Genomic DNA, 14,552 nt, shown 5'->3' on the forward strand with positions numbered 1-14,552 from the left:
TACCACCACCGCGGCGAGCTGGTGTCGCCCCCCCCCCCACCACCGCGGCGAGCTGGTGTTCCCCCCCCCCCACCACCGCGGCGAGCTGGGGTCCCCCCCCCCCCCACCACCCGCGGCGAGGAGCTGGGGTCCCCCCCCCCCCACCACCGCGACGAGCTGGGGTCCCCCCCCCCCACCACCGCGGCGAGCTGGGGTCCCCCCCCCCACCACCGCGGCGAGCTGGGGTCCCCCCCCCCCCACCGCCGCGGCGAGCTGGGGTCCCCCCCCCCACCGCCGCGGCGAGCTGGGGTCCCCCCCCCCCCCCACCACCGCGGCGAGCTGGGGTCCCCCCCCCCACCACCGCGGCGAGCTGGGGTCCCCCCCCCCCCCACCACCGCGGCGAGCTGGGTCCCCCCCCCCCCCCACCACCGCGGCGAGCTGGGTCCCCCCCCCCCCCACCACCGCGGCGAGCTGGGGTCCCCCCCCCCCCCCACCACCGCGGCGAGCTGGGGTCCCCCCCCCCCCACACCACCGCGGCGAGCTGGGGTCCCCCCCCCCCCCCCACCACCGCGGAGAGCTGGGGTCCCCCCCCCCCCCACCACCGCGGCGAGCTGGGGTCCTCCCCCCCCCCCCACCACCGCGGCGAGCTGGGTCCCCCCCCCCCCACCACCGCGGCGAGCTGGGGTCCCCCCCCACCCACCGCGGCGAGCTGGGGGTCCCCCCCCCCACCACCGCGCGAGCTGGGGTCCCCCCCCCCCACCCCCGCCACCACCGAGGCGAGCAGGGTCCCCGTTCCCCCCCCCCACCACCGCGGCGAGCAGGGGTCCCCGTTCCCCCCCCCCCCCCCACCACCGCGGCGAGCTGGGGTCCCCCCCCCCCACCACCGCGGCGAGCTGGGGTCCCCGTCTTCCCCCCCCCCCCCCCCCCCTGCCACCACCGCGGCGAGCAGGGGTCCCCGTTCCCCCCCCCCCACCACCGCGACGAGCTGGGGTCCCCCCCCCCCACCACCGCGGCGAGCTGGGGTCCCCCCACCACCACCGCGGCGAGCAGGGTCCCCGTCCCCCCCCCCCCCCGCCACCACCGCGGCGAGCAGGGGTCCCCGTTCCCCCCCCCCACCACCACGCGGCGAGCAGGGGTCCCCGTTCCCCCCCCCCCCCCCCCACCACCGTGGCGAGCAGGGGTTCTCCGTTCCCCCCCCCCCCACACCGTGGCGAGCAGGGGTTCTCGTTCCCCCCCCCCCCCACCACCGCGGCGAGCAGGGGTTCTCCGTTCCCCCCCCCCCCCACCACCGTGGCGAGCGGGGGCCCCCCCACCTTCCCGGCAACGAGCGAGGTTCCCCCCCCCCCTTCCGGCGACGAGCGAGGGTTCCCCCCCCCCCCCCCCCCTACCCGGCGACGAGCGAGGGTCCCCCCCCCTTCCCGGCGACGAGCGAGGTTTCCCCCCCCCCCCCCTTACCCGGCGACGAGCGAGGGTCCCCCCCCCTTCCCGGCGACGAGCGAGGGTCCCCCCCCCCCCCCCCCCCCTTCCCGGCGACGAGCGAGGGTCCCCCCCCCCCCCCCCCCACACCACCGCGGAGAGCGGGTGTTCCCCCCCCCCCCCCCACCACCGTGGCGAGCGGGGGCCCCCCCCCCCTTCCCGGCGACGAGCGAGGTTCCCCCCCCCCCTTCCCGGCGACGAGCGAGGGTTCCTTCCCCCCCCCCCCCCCTACCCGGCGACGAGCGAGGGTCCCCCCCCCCTACCCGGCGACGAGCGAGGGTCCCCCCCCCCCTACCCGGCGACGAGCGAGGGTCCCCCCCCCCTACCCGGCGACGAGCGAGGGTCCCCCCCCCCCTACCCGGCGACGAGCGAGGGTCCCCCCCCCCCTACCCGGCGACGAGCGAGGGTCCCCCCCCCCCTACCCGGCGACGAGCGAGGGTCCCCCCCCCCCTACCCGGCGACGAGCGAGGGTCCCCCCCCCTTCCCAGCGAGGAGCGAGGGTTCCCCCCCCCCACCCCTACCCGGCGACGAGCAAGGGTCCCCCCCCCCTACCCGGCGACGAGCGAGGGTCCCCCCCCCTACCCGGCGACGAGCGAGGGTCCCGGCGACGAGCGAGGGTCCCTCCCCCCTTCCCGGCGACGAGCGAGGGTCCCCCCCCCCTTCCCGGCGACGAGCGAGGGTCCCCCCCCCCTTCCCGGCGACGAGCGAGGGTCCCCCCCCCCTTCCCGGCGACGAGCGAGGGTCCCCCCCCCCCTTCCCGGCGACGAGCGAGGGTCCCCCCCCCCTTCCCGGCGACGAGCGAGGGTCCCCCCCCCCTTCCCGGCGACGAGCGAGGGTCCCCCCCCCCTTCCCGGCGACGAGCGAGGGTCCCCCCCCCCTTCCCGGCGACGAGCGAGGGTCCCCCCCCCCCTTCCCGGCGACGAGCGAGGGTCCCCCCCCCCTTCCCGGCGACGAGCGAGGGTCCCCCCCCCCCTTCCCGGCGACGAGCGAGGGTCCCCCCCCCCCTTCCCGGCGACGAGCGAGGGTCCCCCCCCCCCTTCCCGGCGACGAGCGAGGGTCCCCCCCCCCTTCCCGGCGACGAGCGAGGGTCCCCCCCCCCTTCCCGGCGACGAGCGAGGGTCCCCCCCCCCTTCCCGGCGACGAGCGAGGGTCCCCCCCCCCTTCCCGGCGACGAGCGAGGGTCCCCCCCCCCTTCCCGGCGACGAGCGAGGGTCCCCCCCCCCTTCCCGGCGACGAGCGAGGGTCCCCCCCCCCTTCCCGGCGACGAGCGAGGGTCCCCCCCCCCTTCCCGGCGACGAGCGAGGGTCCCCCCCCCCTTCCCGGCGACGAGCGAGGGTCCCCCCCCCCTTCCCGGCGACGAGCGAGGGTCCCCCCCCCCTTCCCGGCGACGAGCGAGGGTCCCCCCCCCCCCTTCCCGGCGACGAGCGAGGGTCCCCCCCCCCCTTCCCGGCGACGAGCGAGGGTCCCCCCCCCCCTTCCCGGCGACGAGCGAGGGTCCCACCCCCCTTCCCGGCGACGAGCGAGGGTCCCACCCCCCTTCCCGGCGACGAGCGAGGGTCCCACCCCCCTTCCCGGCGACGAGCGAGGGCCCCCCCCCCCCTTCCCGGCGACGAGCGAGGGCCCCCCCACTTCCCGGCGACGAGCGAGGGCACCCCCCTTCCCGGCGACGAACGAGTGTCCCCCCCCCCCCCCGGGCGACACGCGAGGGTACCCCTAGTACGGGAAACTGTCTCAGTTCGTTTCAAAATCCCACCCGTCCTAAAATATCAGGTTAGTCAGGTCTGTAAACGACCTGAAATACCTGTTTAAGTACTTTAAGTGGCACCCCGCTGGCATTAATTGCCGGTGGGAGTCCCACATGCGGGGGCTGCGCGCATGTCAGCGCGTCACTGGGGAAGCCGGAAGTGGGCGGGTTGGAGCCAGGCTCCAGACCCGCCCCGGGAATCCCCAATTTTCGCAGCCCCCCCGCCACGAGTGCACCCGCCCGGGGGTGTGAAAATCGTGCCCATTGTCTTTACCAACTGAAGGAGCAATAATATGCTTTCCACACTTTCTTCACAACACAAAGTAGTCAATAAAGGGAATCATAGAAAACCCTCAACCCCTCCTCCCCTCAATCCTTCCCACCTCTCAACCCCTCCCCCTCCTCTATAATGAGTTTTCAATAAAACATGTGCTGCACGTACCAGATTTAATATCTAATAACATTAGCAATATTCTTGCCTTTTCTGGTAGCACAATATCGACATACGAGAGGAAGCACCAGATCAAACAGCAAAGCGAATGTTTAGCCTTCTGGGAATTCTGAAATACAAGCCACCTGGAAATGCTTCCGATATGTATGTAACGTTTTATCTTTTTCCTGGGGGTTAAAGAAGAACATTTATTTTACCACTTTCCTCTTTAGATTTCTCACTTCTGTATGCACAGTTTCCTGACAGAGAAGTCAGACAAATTACCTGTTTTCGAGCCGCTTTCAGTCACCTCTGCAATTGGATATCTCCTGTACTGTTAAGACTATATATTATATAAATGGACATGTATTCAGCAATAGGAGCAAGTCATAGAGATGACACTGTCATTCATTAGGTAAACTCCTGGCTGCGTGGTCAGCGTTAGAAAATGTCTTTTTAAGGAAAGAATGAAGACCAAGCCAGTAGTATGGTAAAAACACTTGCTTGTCTTTTTTTTCAGAACCCAGTTTCTGATATATTATCCCCTGATCAGGCTCTCCATTTATCATGTGTCACGTACCAGTCCTCTACTGGGAGGTTGGGTAGATGACTAGTTCTGTAACTGATGACTTGATTCGTATACAATAGCCTCCCAGGTTATCTTACTTTGTTTTTATTTCTTTTCCTATCTATGGGGAAGCACATAAGAGTAAATTTGCCACGCTGATGAGGCCTTACACACAGCCAGCACAATTGAGAAAATCACAAGCATGCTGCCTGCGTTGTCCATTGAAAACATTGGATGGAAAATCGCAGGCAACATCCCCGCAATTTTCCAATATATGGTGGCTATATGTGAGACACTTCAAAGTCCACCCTATAATTTCCACTTGCCACTTCCTCCTGACATCCGGGCTGGTATAAGGCATTCACCACGTGGGGAATTGCAGAAGCCTATGTCGTACCACTTTGTCTAACAAGGGATTTTTTGAAAATATGGTGAAAACAGTTCCATTCTTGTAATCAAGTTCTACATCTGTTAAATTTTAAGACAAACTTTTTTTAAAAAAGGAGAAATTTTTGCTTTATTTCATAGTCTGTAATGTAGTGCTTTGAATGGGCTGTGCACTGTATTAAAAATCAGTCCTTTTCAAATTTTTTGCAGAGGTTCAAGCAAAATATTGCTTCATTCTCTAAATAGGAACTGAATATTAATATAGGAAAAATTATATTAAGATTATCTATTCAAGGTAAATAATGAGACTGTGTCCAATAAAATTATTTTAAAATATCTTAATTTGCTCACTTTTGTCTTTGTTTTTGTCATTTTGTGTCAAACCATTTGTTTTCTCAGTTGTTCAAGAATGTGTTGCAGCATAAAACCAATAAGATAATCGAGATTGAATTAGATGGCATGCTTCAAAGTGTAATTGATTGAAAAATCTGATTGTGCTTTTGTGACCATTCCTCCAGGAGTGCCTTTCGACAGGGTCTGGTCACTGGGAATAAGCCTATAATTCATCCCATTTTACACTGGCTTCTGCAGCGGACTAATGAGCTTAAAAAAAGAGCGTATCTGGCTCGCTTCCTTGTCAAGGTGGAGATCCCTGCCGACTTTCTGCAGGATGACGTGGTGGCAGACACTTATAATCAGGTTTACTAATGACACCTTTAATTCGAAATGTGGACTACTTATTTCTTAGCATGGATGTTTATTTGTCTAAGAGTAATGTTTCTTTAATTCCTCTTATTTTAATCTAAAGCAAATTCATATTATGATAAAATATGGCGAACATTAACTGGATTTAAAAGGTTTCAAAGCACTAGCTGAATGGAACAGTTTAGTTTGGTTTAAATCTACAAAACACTGAAGTTGGCAGAAATGTTTTTAAGAATTATTCTGATTTTTGTTGCAGTATGAAGAATTAGTGGACGGGTTCAAAACTTTGCACAAGGAATGTGAACAGTTGAAGAACTCTGGTTTTTCAACTGCAGAAATAAGAAGGGTAAGTAGTAAATAAATTTCATCAAAGGCCATTTGGCCCAACCGGCCTATGCCGGGGTTTATGTGCGACATGAGCCTCCTTCCTCCCCGTCCCCCCCTCACTTCATCTAACCATTTCAGCATACCCTTCTATTCCTTTCTCCCTCATGTGCTTTTCTAGCTGTCCCTTAAATACATCTATGCTATTTGCCTCAAATACTTCTTGTGGTAGCGCGTTCCACATTCTTACCACTCTTTGGGTAAAGAAGTTTCTCCTGAATTCCCTATTGGATTTATTAGTGACTATTTTATATTTATGACTTCTGGTTTTGGACTCCCCCAGACATGGAAACGTTTTCTCTACGTCTACCCTATCAAACCCTTTCATTATCTTGATGACTTCTATCAGGTGACTCCTCAGCCTTCTCTTTTCTAGAGAAAAGAGTACCAGCTTATTCAGCCTTTCCTGATAAGTATATCCTCTCAGTTCTGGTATCATCCTTGTGAATCTTTTTTGCACCTTCTCCAATGCCTCTATATGCTGTCTACAATATGGAGACCAGAACTGTGCACTGTACTCCAAGTGTGGTCTAACCAAGGTTCTGTATAAGTTTAATATAACTTCTCTGCTTTTCAATTCTGTCCCTCTAGAAATGAACTCCGGTGAATGATTTGCCTTTTTTATGGCCTTATTAACCTGCGTTGCTACTTTTAGTGATTTGTGTATGTACTCCTAGATCCCTTTGCTCCTCTATTCCATTTATTATCCAAGCAGTATGTGGCCGCCTTATTTTTCCTACCAACATGCTCCACCTCACCTCACTCTTACAACATGCAAGAGCCTTAAACATAATTAAGAACCTCTAATGCAAATCATTCTATTAATATTTAGAAACAACCAAAATATGTTGCCTTTATTATCCTTTTAATGAAACTACTTTGAGAGTGTAGTGGACTAAGTTGACGCTTTGTCCACCTTGTTCATGTAAGTGTGCCTTCTACAAGTCAGCCTATGGGGAATGTTAGCACCAGTCATTGAGGAACCGGTCCCTGGTTTGCCAACTCCTCTTGATTGAGGGTATAACTATAACTTGAGTGATATAATAAAAAAGAAGAAAGGGTATAAATGTAGTATCAGCTTGGCTCAGTTGGTAGCACTGTTGTCTCGAGTCAGAAAGTTATAGATTCTAGCCCCACTCCAGGATTTAATTATATTAAATAAAAACAGAAAATGCTGGAGAAGCTCAGTAAGTCAGGCAGCATCTGTGGAGAAAGAAACAGAGTTAACGTTTCAGGTCAAAGACCTTTGTCAGAACCGGAAAATGTTAAAGTTTTTAAGCAAGTACAGAGCCAGGGAAAGTAGGGAGGAAGGGGAGGGGAGGAAAGAACAAAAGGGCAAACACGAGAAGGGAAACAGAAAGCAATGAAGGTGAACAAGGCAAAAGAGACAAATGGAAATCCCATCGGAGAGAAGAGCAGAACTTCTTCAAGGTGGGGCATTCCTGGAAGAGAAGTGGCTGTGAATTAAACCTAAATCAAAAGCAAAATACTGCGGATGCCGGAAATCTGAAATAAAAACAGAAAATGCTGGAGAAGCTCAGCAAGTCAGGCAGCATCAGGCAACATCCTCCCTCCCCCCCGCCAACTTTCTCTGGCTCTGTACTTGCTTAAAAACTTTAACTCTTTAACATCTTCCAGTCCTGATGAAAGGTCTTCGACCTGAAACTTTAACTCTATTTATTTCTTCACAGATGCTGCCTGACTTGCTGAGCTTCTCCTTAATTACATTTTCTGCCTTTGGACTATGAATGAGCAGAAAATCTAGTCCATGATTAGACTGACACTAGTGCAGTACTGAAGAATTACTGCTTTGTTGGAGGTGATCGTCACAAGATAATTACAGATAAGGAAGGGCGTTCATCCCATCTTAGTTTATCCATTCCGAAACATCCTAAACTCCCACCCATTGTAGCATCCAATTGTTTCTTAAATGATTCCAGGGATTTTGCTTCCACTATCTGGATGTCTATTCCACACATTGATCATTCTTTGAATTTCCAAAAATTGACATTAGCTTGTGTCATTTGGAGGAGATATTAAACTGAGGCTCCATCTATTTAAACATAGTTAAACATTAAAAATTCCATTTTACTATTTAAAGAAGAGATGGGAGTTCTGCTGGCTGACATTTCTCTCCCAACCAATGCCAACACAAAAAAATATAAATTGGTCATTCATCTGATTGTTATCTGCGGGATGTTGCTGTACATAAAATAGCTGCCGTGTTTGTCTACAAAACCATATTAATTGAAATTCAAAGTAACTACTGTAATTGCATATGAAACACTTTGAGACTTTGCTGAGACATGGTAAGGCGCTATTACAAATGCAGGTTTTTGTTTTCTTTCACTACGAAATAGTGACTCAAGTAAGGTTGGAATTATTTCCTAGTGGCTCCCGTGTGAGATATCCACATCCCATTGTGTTACTAACCTGGATATTTGGTTTATTTCTCACAATTTTGTTTTTATTTTAAGTTATTCTCCCAGCGTCTTTCAGACAATCCTCCCATACCATTTATCATCTTCCAGTTCAGGAGATGGGAAGACAACTTATTTTTAGGCCTTTGCCTGTGCTACTCTCTGTCTGAATGCAAGGGGATTGAAATCCCTCTGAGCACTATTTTTAGTGCACTGGTTAACACTTGCACCAAACTCCTGGTTGTACTTTTTAAGTTGGTAACCCATTTATTTTAAACAATATTTTAAAAGCAGTTTCAAACCCCAAGCAAGCTAGGATGATGTGGCTGCTGTGTGCTCTCCCTTTTTACTCTTTTTTTTTTAGTGGAGAATGAAATTTCCTCCACTTGTCTTTCTAGCTGAGATTTAGAACATGCAAAGTATCTCTCCTACATAAACATTTAGCTGTGGTTTGGAGATAAGTAAAGTTTAAAAAATCGAGTACTTTTATATGTTAAAGATAATCTGAGCCATTTGCTGGAATTAGAAACCTATTGGCAATCATTATATATAAAACGTTTTATCAAAGGATAGGTTTGTATCCATGTGCGTGAATACATTTGAATTTCTAATGGGCAGGAATTCTCCTTCGTAAATTCAACCATCAGCTTTACTATAGCCAGTCGAAAAATGTAGAGATGAAGTTCCTTCCACCCGCTTTATATGAAGTAATTTGGACCAATTTTTAAATGTTTATAATGGCAAAGTACATGCTGTGTCTGTACTTGTGGGAGCCTATGTTATACTGAACCACCTGGCCCACTACTCCCTATCCTATTCTGAGCCTTGCTTGTATCACTGTAAATCATCAATTATTTTTAAATCCTGTTACAAACTCTTATCATTTATAATAGTATGGTTGTCTGTTATACTGTATATTTCTGCATTAGTTCCAGAGACCTAAATGGCTTGTGCAAGTGAGAGAATATGACAGTAGACATTCACACAAGTTGAGTCTCTGGCTGCAGTGCTCCCCAGATCAGATCATTGGTGACCTTCCTTTCCAGTTCGTTTGGTTCATTTGTTACACTAACAAATCTTTTATTCAAACATATTTGAAGAGTTAAAGTTCCTGCCAATTGTGAGAGTTTATTTTCTCTTGATTCCATGTTACTTTTTGCTACTGATCATTTTCACCCCTGGTTGATTTGATAACCTGTTGTCTGGGTTTTAAGGCTTGGAGTTATGAAAGAGTAGCACAAATTGACCCACTGTCCTGCTTAATTTGTGTAGTATTTTCCTTTTGTGCCTCAGTGGAAGCATCTTGCTAATCATGAAGCTAAGATACTTAACATAAAGAATTGTGGAAGAGCACCTGTGTTCTAGAACTCCATGGTACAATCATTCTTGTACTGAAATGGTGTGCTACTGAGACCGGCAAATACAAGTAAATTTTTAAGCTGCTACTAAGAGAACTGTATGTTATCAGAATCTTTCTTTTAAATGTCACATCATACTGAATACGGCACTCAATTTATATTTGCAGATATTAATAGGTAGAGTTTTTAGTTTGGAATTTTGCTTAAGGAAAACTTCAACGTGTTAAAATACAAAAATGGAGTAGGTAATGCATTATAAATTTTTGCTTTGGATTTGCAGGATATAAATGCTATGGAGGAAGAGAAGGATCAACTCATTAAGCGAGTGGAACGTCTAAAGAAAAGGGTATGATCCAGTTATGTTGTAAGGATATTGTTTCTGTGGCCATACTTTGATATTTGTCACATGAAAAAATATAGATCTGGACTGAAGGAGTATGTTGCTTGCTTAAGGAAAGGATTAAATAACACATTTGAGTAAAAGGAGACTTGCTGGGAGAGTTGCCAAACTCTACAAGGAGTTGCACACTTAATGTGTGCATGTTGATATAATTGGTGTGAATTCCATGCTGTCATCTGCAGCTATTGATGGCAAAAGAAAATCAACTATGAAATATGAGCTTGGTCATATTTTCTTAAGACGCTGATGGTAAAAAGCAATGCTTACATGTTTTCACTAGGTGGACTCGGTATCAAATCACCGGCGGATGTTGGAGATGGCAAGACAGCTTCGTGTGGAGAAGGAGAGGGAAGAATCTTTAATGCAGCAAAAGCAGGAACAGAAAAATCAGGTAACTTATAACGCATGTATTGTACAAGCTGTATGAGGAAATTTATACTTGGTCTGGAATAGCTTCATATAACAACTGCTTTCATTTATATAGCATCTTTAGAACATTAAATGTCCTACTGCAATTAACAGAGGAGAAAATACCAGCACTGAGCAGCAGCATTTGACAGGAGTAGGAAGGTGACTGAAGTTGTGATTGGAGAAGTTTTGAGGAGCCTTTTGAAGTGGGGAGAGAGGCCATAGGTGGATGTGTGTAGGTGGAGTTTAAGTACAAAATTAAAATAGCTGAAGGCTCTGACACAAAAGATGAGAGTGGAAGGATGAGGTTTGTACAGGATGCCATAGTTACAAAAGTGGAAGATACATGATAGCGTGTAGGGCTGTACGAGGTTGCAGAGTAAGAAGGGGTGAGGCTGTGGAAGGATTTGTGAACAAGGATTTTGAATTTAATGGATTGGAGGATGGGGAGTCAATGGAGATTTTATATCTATTGTAGGAAATTTGGCAGGAGGTATATAATTTTAGCAGGAGACATTTGCTGTTAGCTATAAAATGCAAACTTAATTCATTAAGCTGTAATATCTATTTGAGATCCTAGACAAATGATTACTGACTCTTCCAGCAATAATAGATTGTTCAGTGATTCTCCTGTAGTGATCATAATGCTTGGCTAGTTGACAGCATACACGTACCACAGTGCCATTGAGTGGTGGGACATGGAACTACACTGAGTTTTTGATCCTGCCTGTATCACCTTCAGGTACTCCCCTGTATGGGGGCAGGAGGAAATCAGTGCAAAATCTTATGTACACTGTGTCTGACTCAGGCTTTGATTAGTGGAAGCCTACGGTATATTGCTTATTTGCCTCCTGGCTATAGTGAATGCATGGCCTGAGAACATCAGGAAAGTAACTTCACACCAACCAACTGTACCAGATGTGCGTAGGTCATCAGCTATACCTTGTGTGTATTATAACTTGCTCTAGTTTTCACTTCAAAGACAATCTCCATGAAACATGAAGGACTGTTAGAGTGTACTAGAAGTCATGGAGGTAAATCATGTCTGCTTTTGATCCATTTAATAAAAATGGAGTTTTTAGCAATGTTGTGCAGTTTTTATTATATTGGACTTTTACATTATATGTTTCCTTCTGTAGTTATTCCATGCAGAGCAAAGGCTGCAGAGAGCACAACAGCAGTTGAAGGACCTTCGGCAGGCTTCAGCAGATGCAAAGCCTGAAAGTAAGTGCTTTTTGAAACTACAAATGTAGGAGGCTGTGTCAAAATAGCAAATGAAAGTAGTAGAAAAAATGGCTCTGGATACATGCCAAAAAAGGCTAGAAACCATGTTGTTCACTAAACTATCTGCATTGCATTAAGATATTGGTGGACTCAAGACAGCACCTGAGTATCTTCTCCTCCAGACTAATGTTTGAGTTGTCCATACCTCCTTGTTCTTGGCCCAGCTAACTAACAAAAACATACTCCACCAATTGTTACTCGAGAAGTGTGCCACCGAAGAATGTTTCAATTATGAATGATTTCATTTTATGCTCCATTCCTGTGCCAACCAAGTGGTGTACGCAATCAACCATGGAAACTATTAAGTAGTGTACCATAGCTTTTAACTTAATAGGCTTTTCTTAGATAATCAATATTATATTTCACACCAAATCTTTAAAATGTGTTTTCCTCATTTTGTTTATTTTATGGAACTCAATGGCAGTTGAAGGATGACAGCTTGTTTATTAGATTGACAAATATTTGGTACTGGTGTTCATTGCTTGCATTTTTATCAAGAAGAAACAACATCCTGCATTCTAGATCATATTTTAATTATGTGACCTTTCAGATTCTTTCATGTTACTATGTTACCTACATACGCACATATGAAAATAATGGACAGGAAAAAACCCACTGGTCCATTTAGCCCTTCCTATATAGTTGTGATGTCTTATGCATCACAATACAGACACTCCCTACCCACCCAGAGCTATGTGGGAGAGGTGAAAAAACAGATAAAAATTGAAATATATTTAAATTATATTAAGCCCATTATGTAAATAAAACTGCAGTACAATTATTAGATCATGGAGGAAAATGTTAGTGTCAAAGAAAACGATTCTGTTCTTTATCATTTTCTCTTCATACTGTGGAATACCAGTAATTAAGTTGTTGTTCACCAGAGTCCTCTTAATTCTTAAGGTTCTTTCTTCCATTGATTTCTTCTGATTGAAACATATTGATTGTAGAATTCTTGTTTATTGAATGGTGTAATCTCACTTTCTTCACATTCCTTTCTTTTTTAGCACCTATCTAATTCCTTTTTAAAAGAAGTTATGGACTGCTTCAACAATGGTTTGTGGTAGAGAATTCCACATTCTAAACCACTCTCTCTAAAGAAATGTTTTCTAATTTCACCTTTAATTCCCTTTTGTGATTATCTTACATTTGTGCACTCTCATTGCTGTCTCACTGATCAGTGGAAACAATCTATCACTATTTGTCATCTTCAAGATCTCTGTCTGGTCACCCTGTAACCTTGGCTTTAGTGACAAAAGCCAGCATGACTGGATAACAGTAGTTAATAATTGGGTCTGCTAAAGACTTTTTTTTAATCGTTCATGGGGATGTGGGCGTCGCTGGCAAGGGCAGCATTTATTGCCCATCCCTAATTGCCCTTGAGAAGGTGGTGGTGAGCCGCCTTCTTGAACCGCTGCAGTCCGTGTGGTGAAGGTTCTTCCTTCAGGGCAGGTAAAGAAAGATGACAGCATTTTATGCAAGCTAAGAAAGGCGTGTACTTTTTTAATTATTATTTGTTCTTGGGATATGGGTGGTGCTGGCAATCTGCATTTGTTGCTCATCCTCGGTTGTCTTGAAAGTGGTAGTGGGCGTTCTTTTTGAACTGCTTCAATCCTTGTGCTGATGTGTTCCCACAATTATGTTAGGTGGAGAATTCTGGAATTTTGACCCAGCAGCAGTGACGAAATGGCAGTGTATGTCTGAGTCTGGATGTTTTATTACTTGGAGGTGATTTGTGTAATTCTTTGGTGGGTTCTTTGTTGCAGAGTACCCAGCGTCTGCCCTGTTCTTGTAGCCACGTTGTTGATGAGGCTGGTCCTGTTAAGCTTCTGGTTAGTGGTAATCCCTAAGATGTTGATGGTGAGGGACTCAGTGATGATGGTGCTCTTGAAAGTCAGGGGGCAATGGTCATAGGAACAGGAGTAGACCACTTAGCCCCTTCAGCCTGTTCCGTCAATCAATGAGATCATGGCTGATCTGTGACCTAACTCCATATACCTGCCATAACCCCATATCCCTTAATACCTTTGGTTAACAAAAATCAATCAATCTCAGATTTAAAATTAATTGAGCTAGCATCAACTGCCGTTTGCAGAAGAGAGTTCCAAACTTCTACCACCCTTTGCGTGTAGAAGTGTTTCCTAACTTCACTCCTGAAAGCCCTGGCTTTAATTTTTAGGCTATTTCCCCTGGTCCTAAACTCCCCAACCAGTGGAAATAGTTTCTCTCTATCTACCCTGTCAGTTCCCCTTAATATCTTGAAAACTTCGATCAAATCACCCCGTAATTGTCTAAATTCCAAGGCCTACAACCCTAGTTTGTGTAATCTCTCCTCGTAATTTAACCCTTGGAGTCCAGGTATCGTTCTGGTAAATCTACTCTGCACTCCCTCCAAGGCCAGTATATCCTTCCTGAGGTGCAGTGCCCAGAACTGAACACAGTACTCCAGGTGCAGGCTAATCATGGCTTTGTATAGCTGGAGCACAACTTCTACCCCCTTGTATTCTTGTCCTCTAGATATAAAGGCCAGCATTCTATTAGCCTTTTTGATTATTTTCTGTACCTGTCCATGACATTTTAATGATCTATGTACATGGACCCCTAAGTCTATTTGGAGCAAGGATAGAAACCATTTGGTCCTGGGGATTTGTCATTCTTTAGTGCCATTATTTTTTTCATTACTGTTAATTTGCTTACATTAATTATGATGAGTCCCCGTCCCTGATTCAAAATTAGTTTCCTTGGGGTGTCCGGAATGCTATCCTCTTCTTCTACTGTAAATACTGACATTAATTATTTAACATGTCTGCCATTTCCTTATTTTCATTTACAGTATCACCATTATCAGTTTTTAAGGGACCCAAATTGCCCTTGACCACCCACTTTTTCCTAATATAATTGTAAAAAAATTTTGTGTTGATTTTGATATCCCTTGCAAGTTTCTTTTCATACTTCCTTTTTTGCAGCTCTTGCTATCTGTTTTGGCACCCTTTGCTGTTCTTTGTATCT

The 14,552-nt window shown here is 48.1% G+C and overlaps 1 protein-coding gene across 2 annotated transcripts in view; it reads left to right on the plus strand.

Moving 5' to 3' along the window:
- Window positions 1-14,552, plus strand: part of ift81 (intraflagellar transport 81 homolog) — a 112,201-nt gene that overhangs the window by 5,170 nt on the left and 92,479 nt on the right. For both annotated transcript variants that reach the window (XM_068005823.1, XM_068005822.1), the window contains exons 3-8: window positions 3,691-3,794; window positions 5,103-5,283; window positions 5,546-5,635; window positions 9,732-9,797; window positions 10,132-10,242; window positions 11,399-11,483. In XM_068005823.1, coding sequence (XP_067861924.1) covers window positions 3,691-3,794; window positions 5,103-5,283; window positions 5,546-5,635; window positions 9,732-9,797; window positions 10,132-10,242; window positions 11,399-11,483 — 637 coding nt within the window. The remainder of the gene's footprint in view (window positions 1-3,690; window positions 3,795-5,102; window positions 5,284-5,545; window positions 5,636-9,731; window positions 9,798-10,131; window positions 10,243-11,398; window positions 11,484-14,552) is intronic.

This window comes from Heptranchias perlo, chromosome 25 (genome assembly GCF_035084215.1).
Source record: "Heptranchias perlo isolate sHepPer1 chromosome 25, sHepPer1.hap1, whole genome shotgun sequence".
In the NCBI taxonomy this organism is placed as follows: Eukaryota; Metazoa; Chordata; class Chondrichthyes; order Hexanchiformes; family Hexanchidae; genus Heptranchias; species Heptranchias perlo.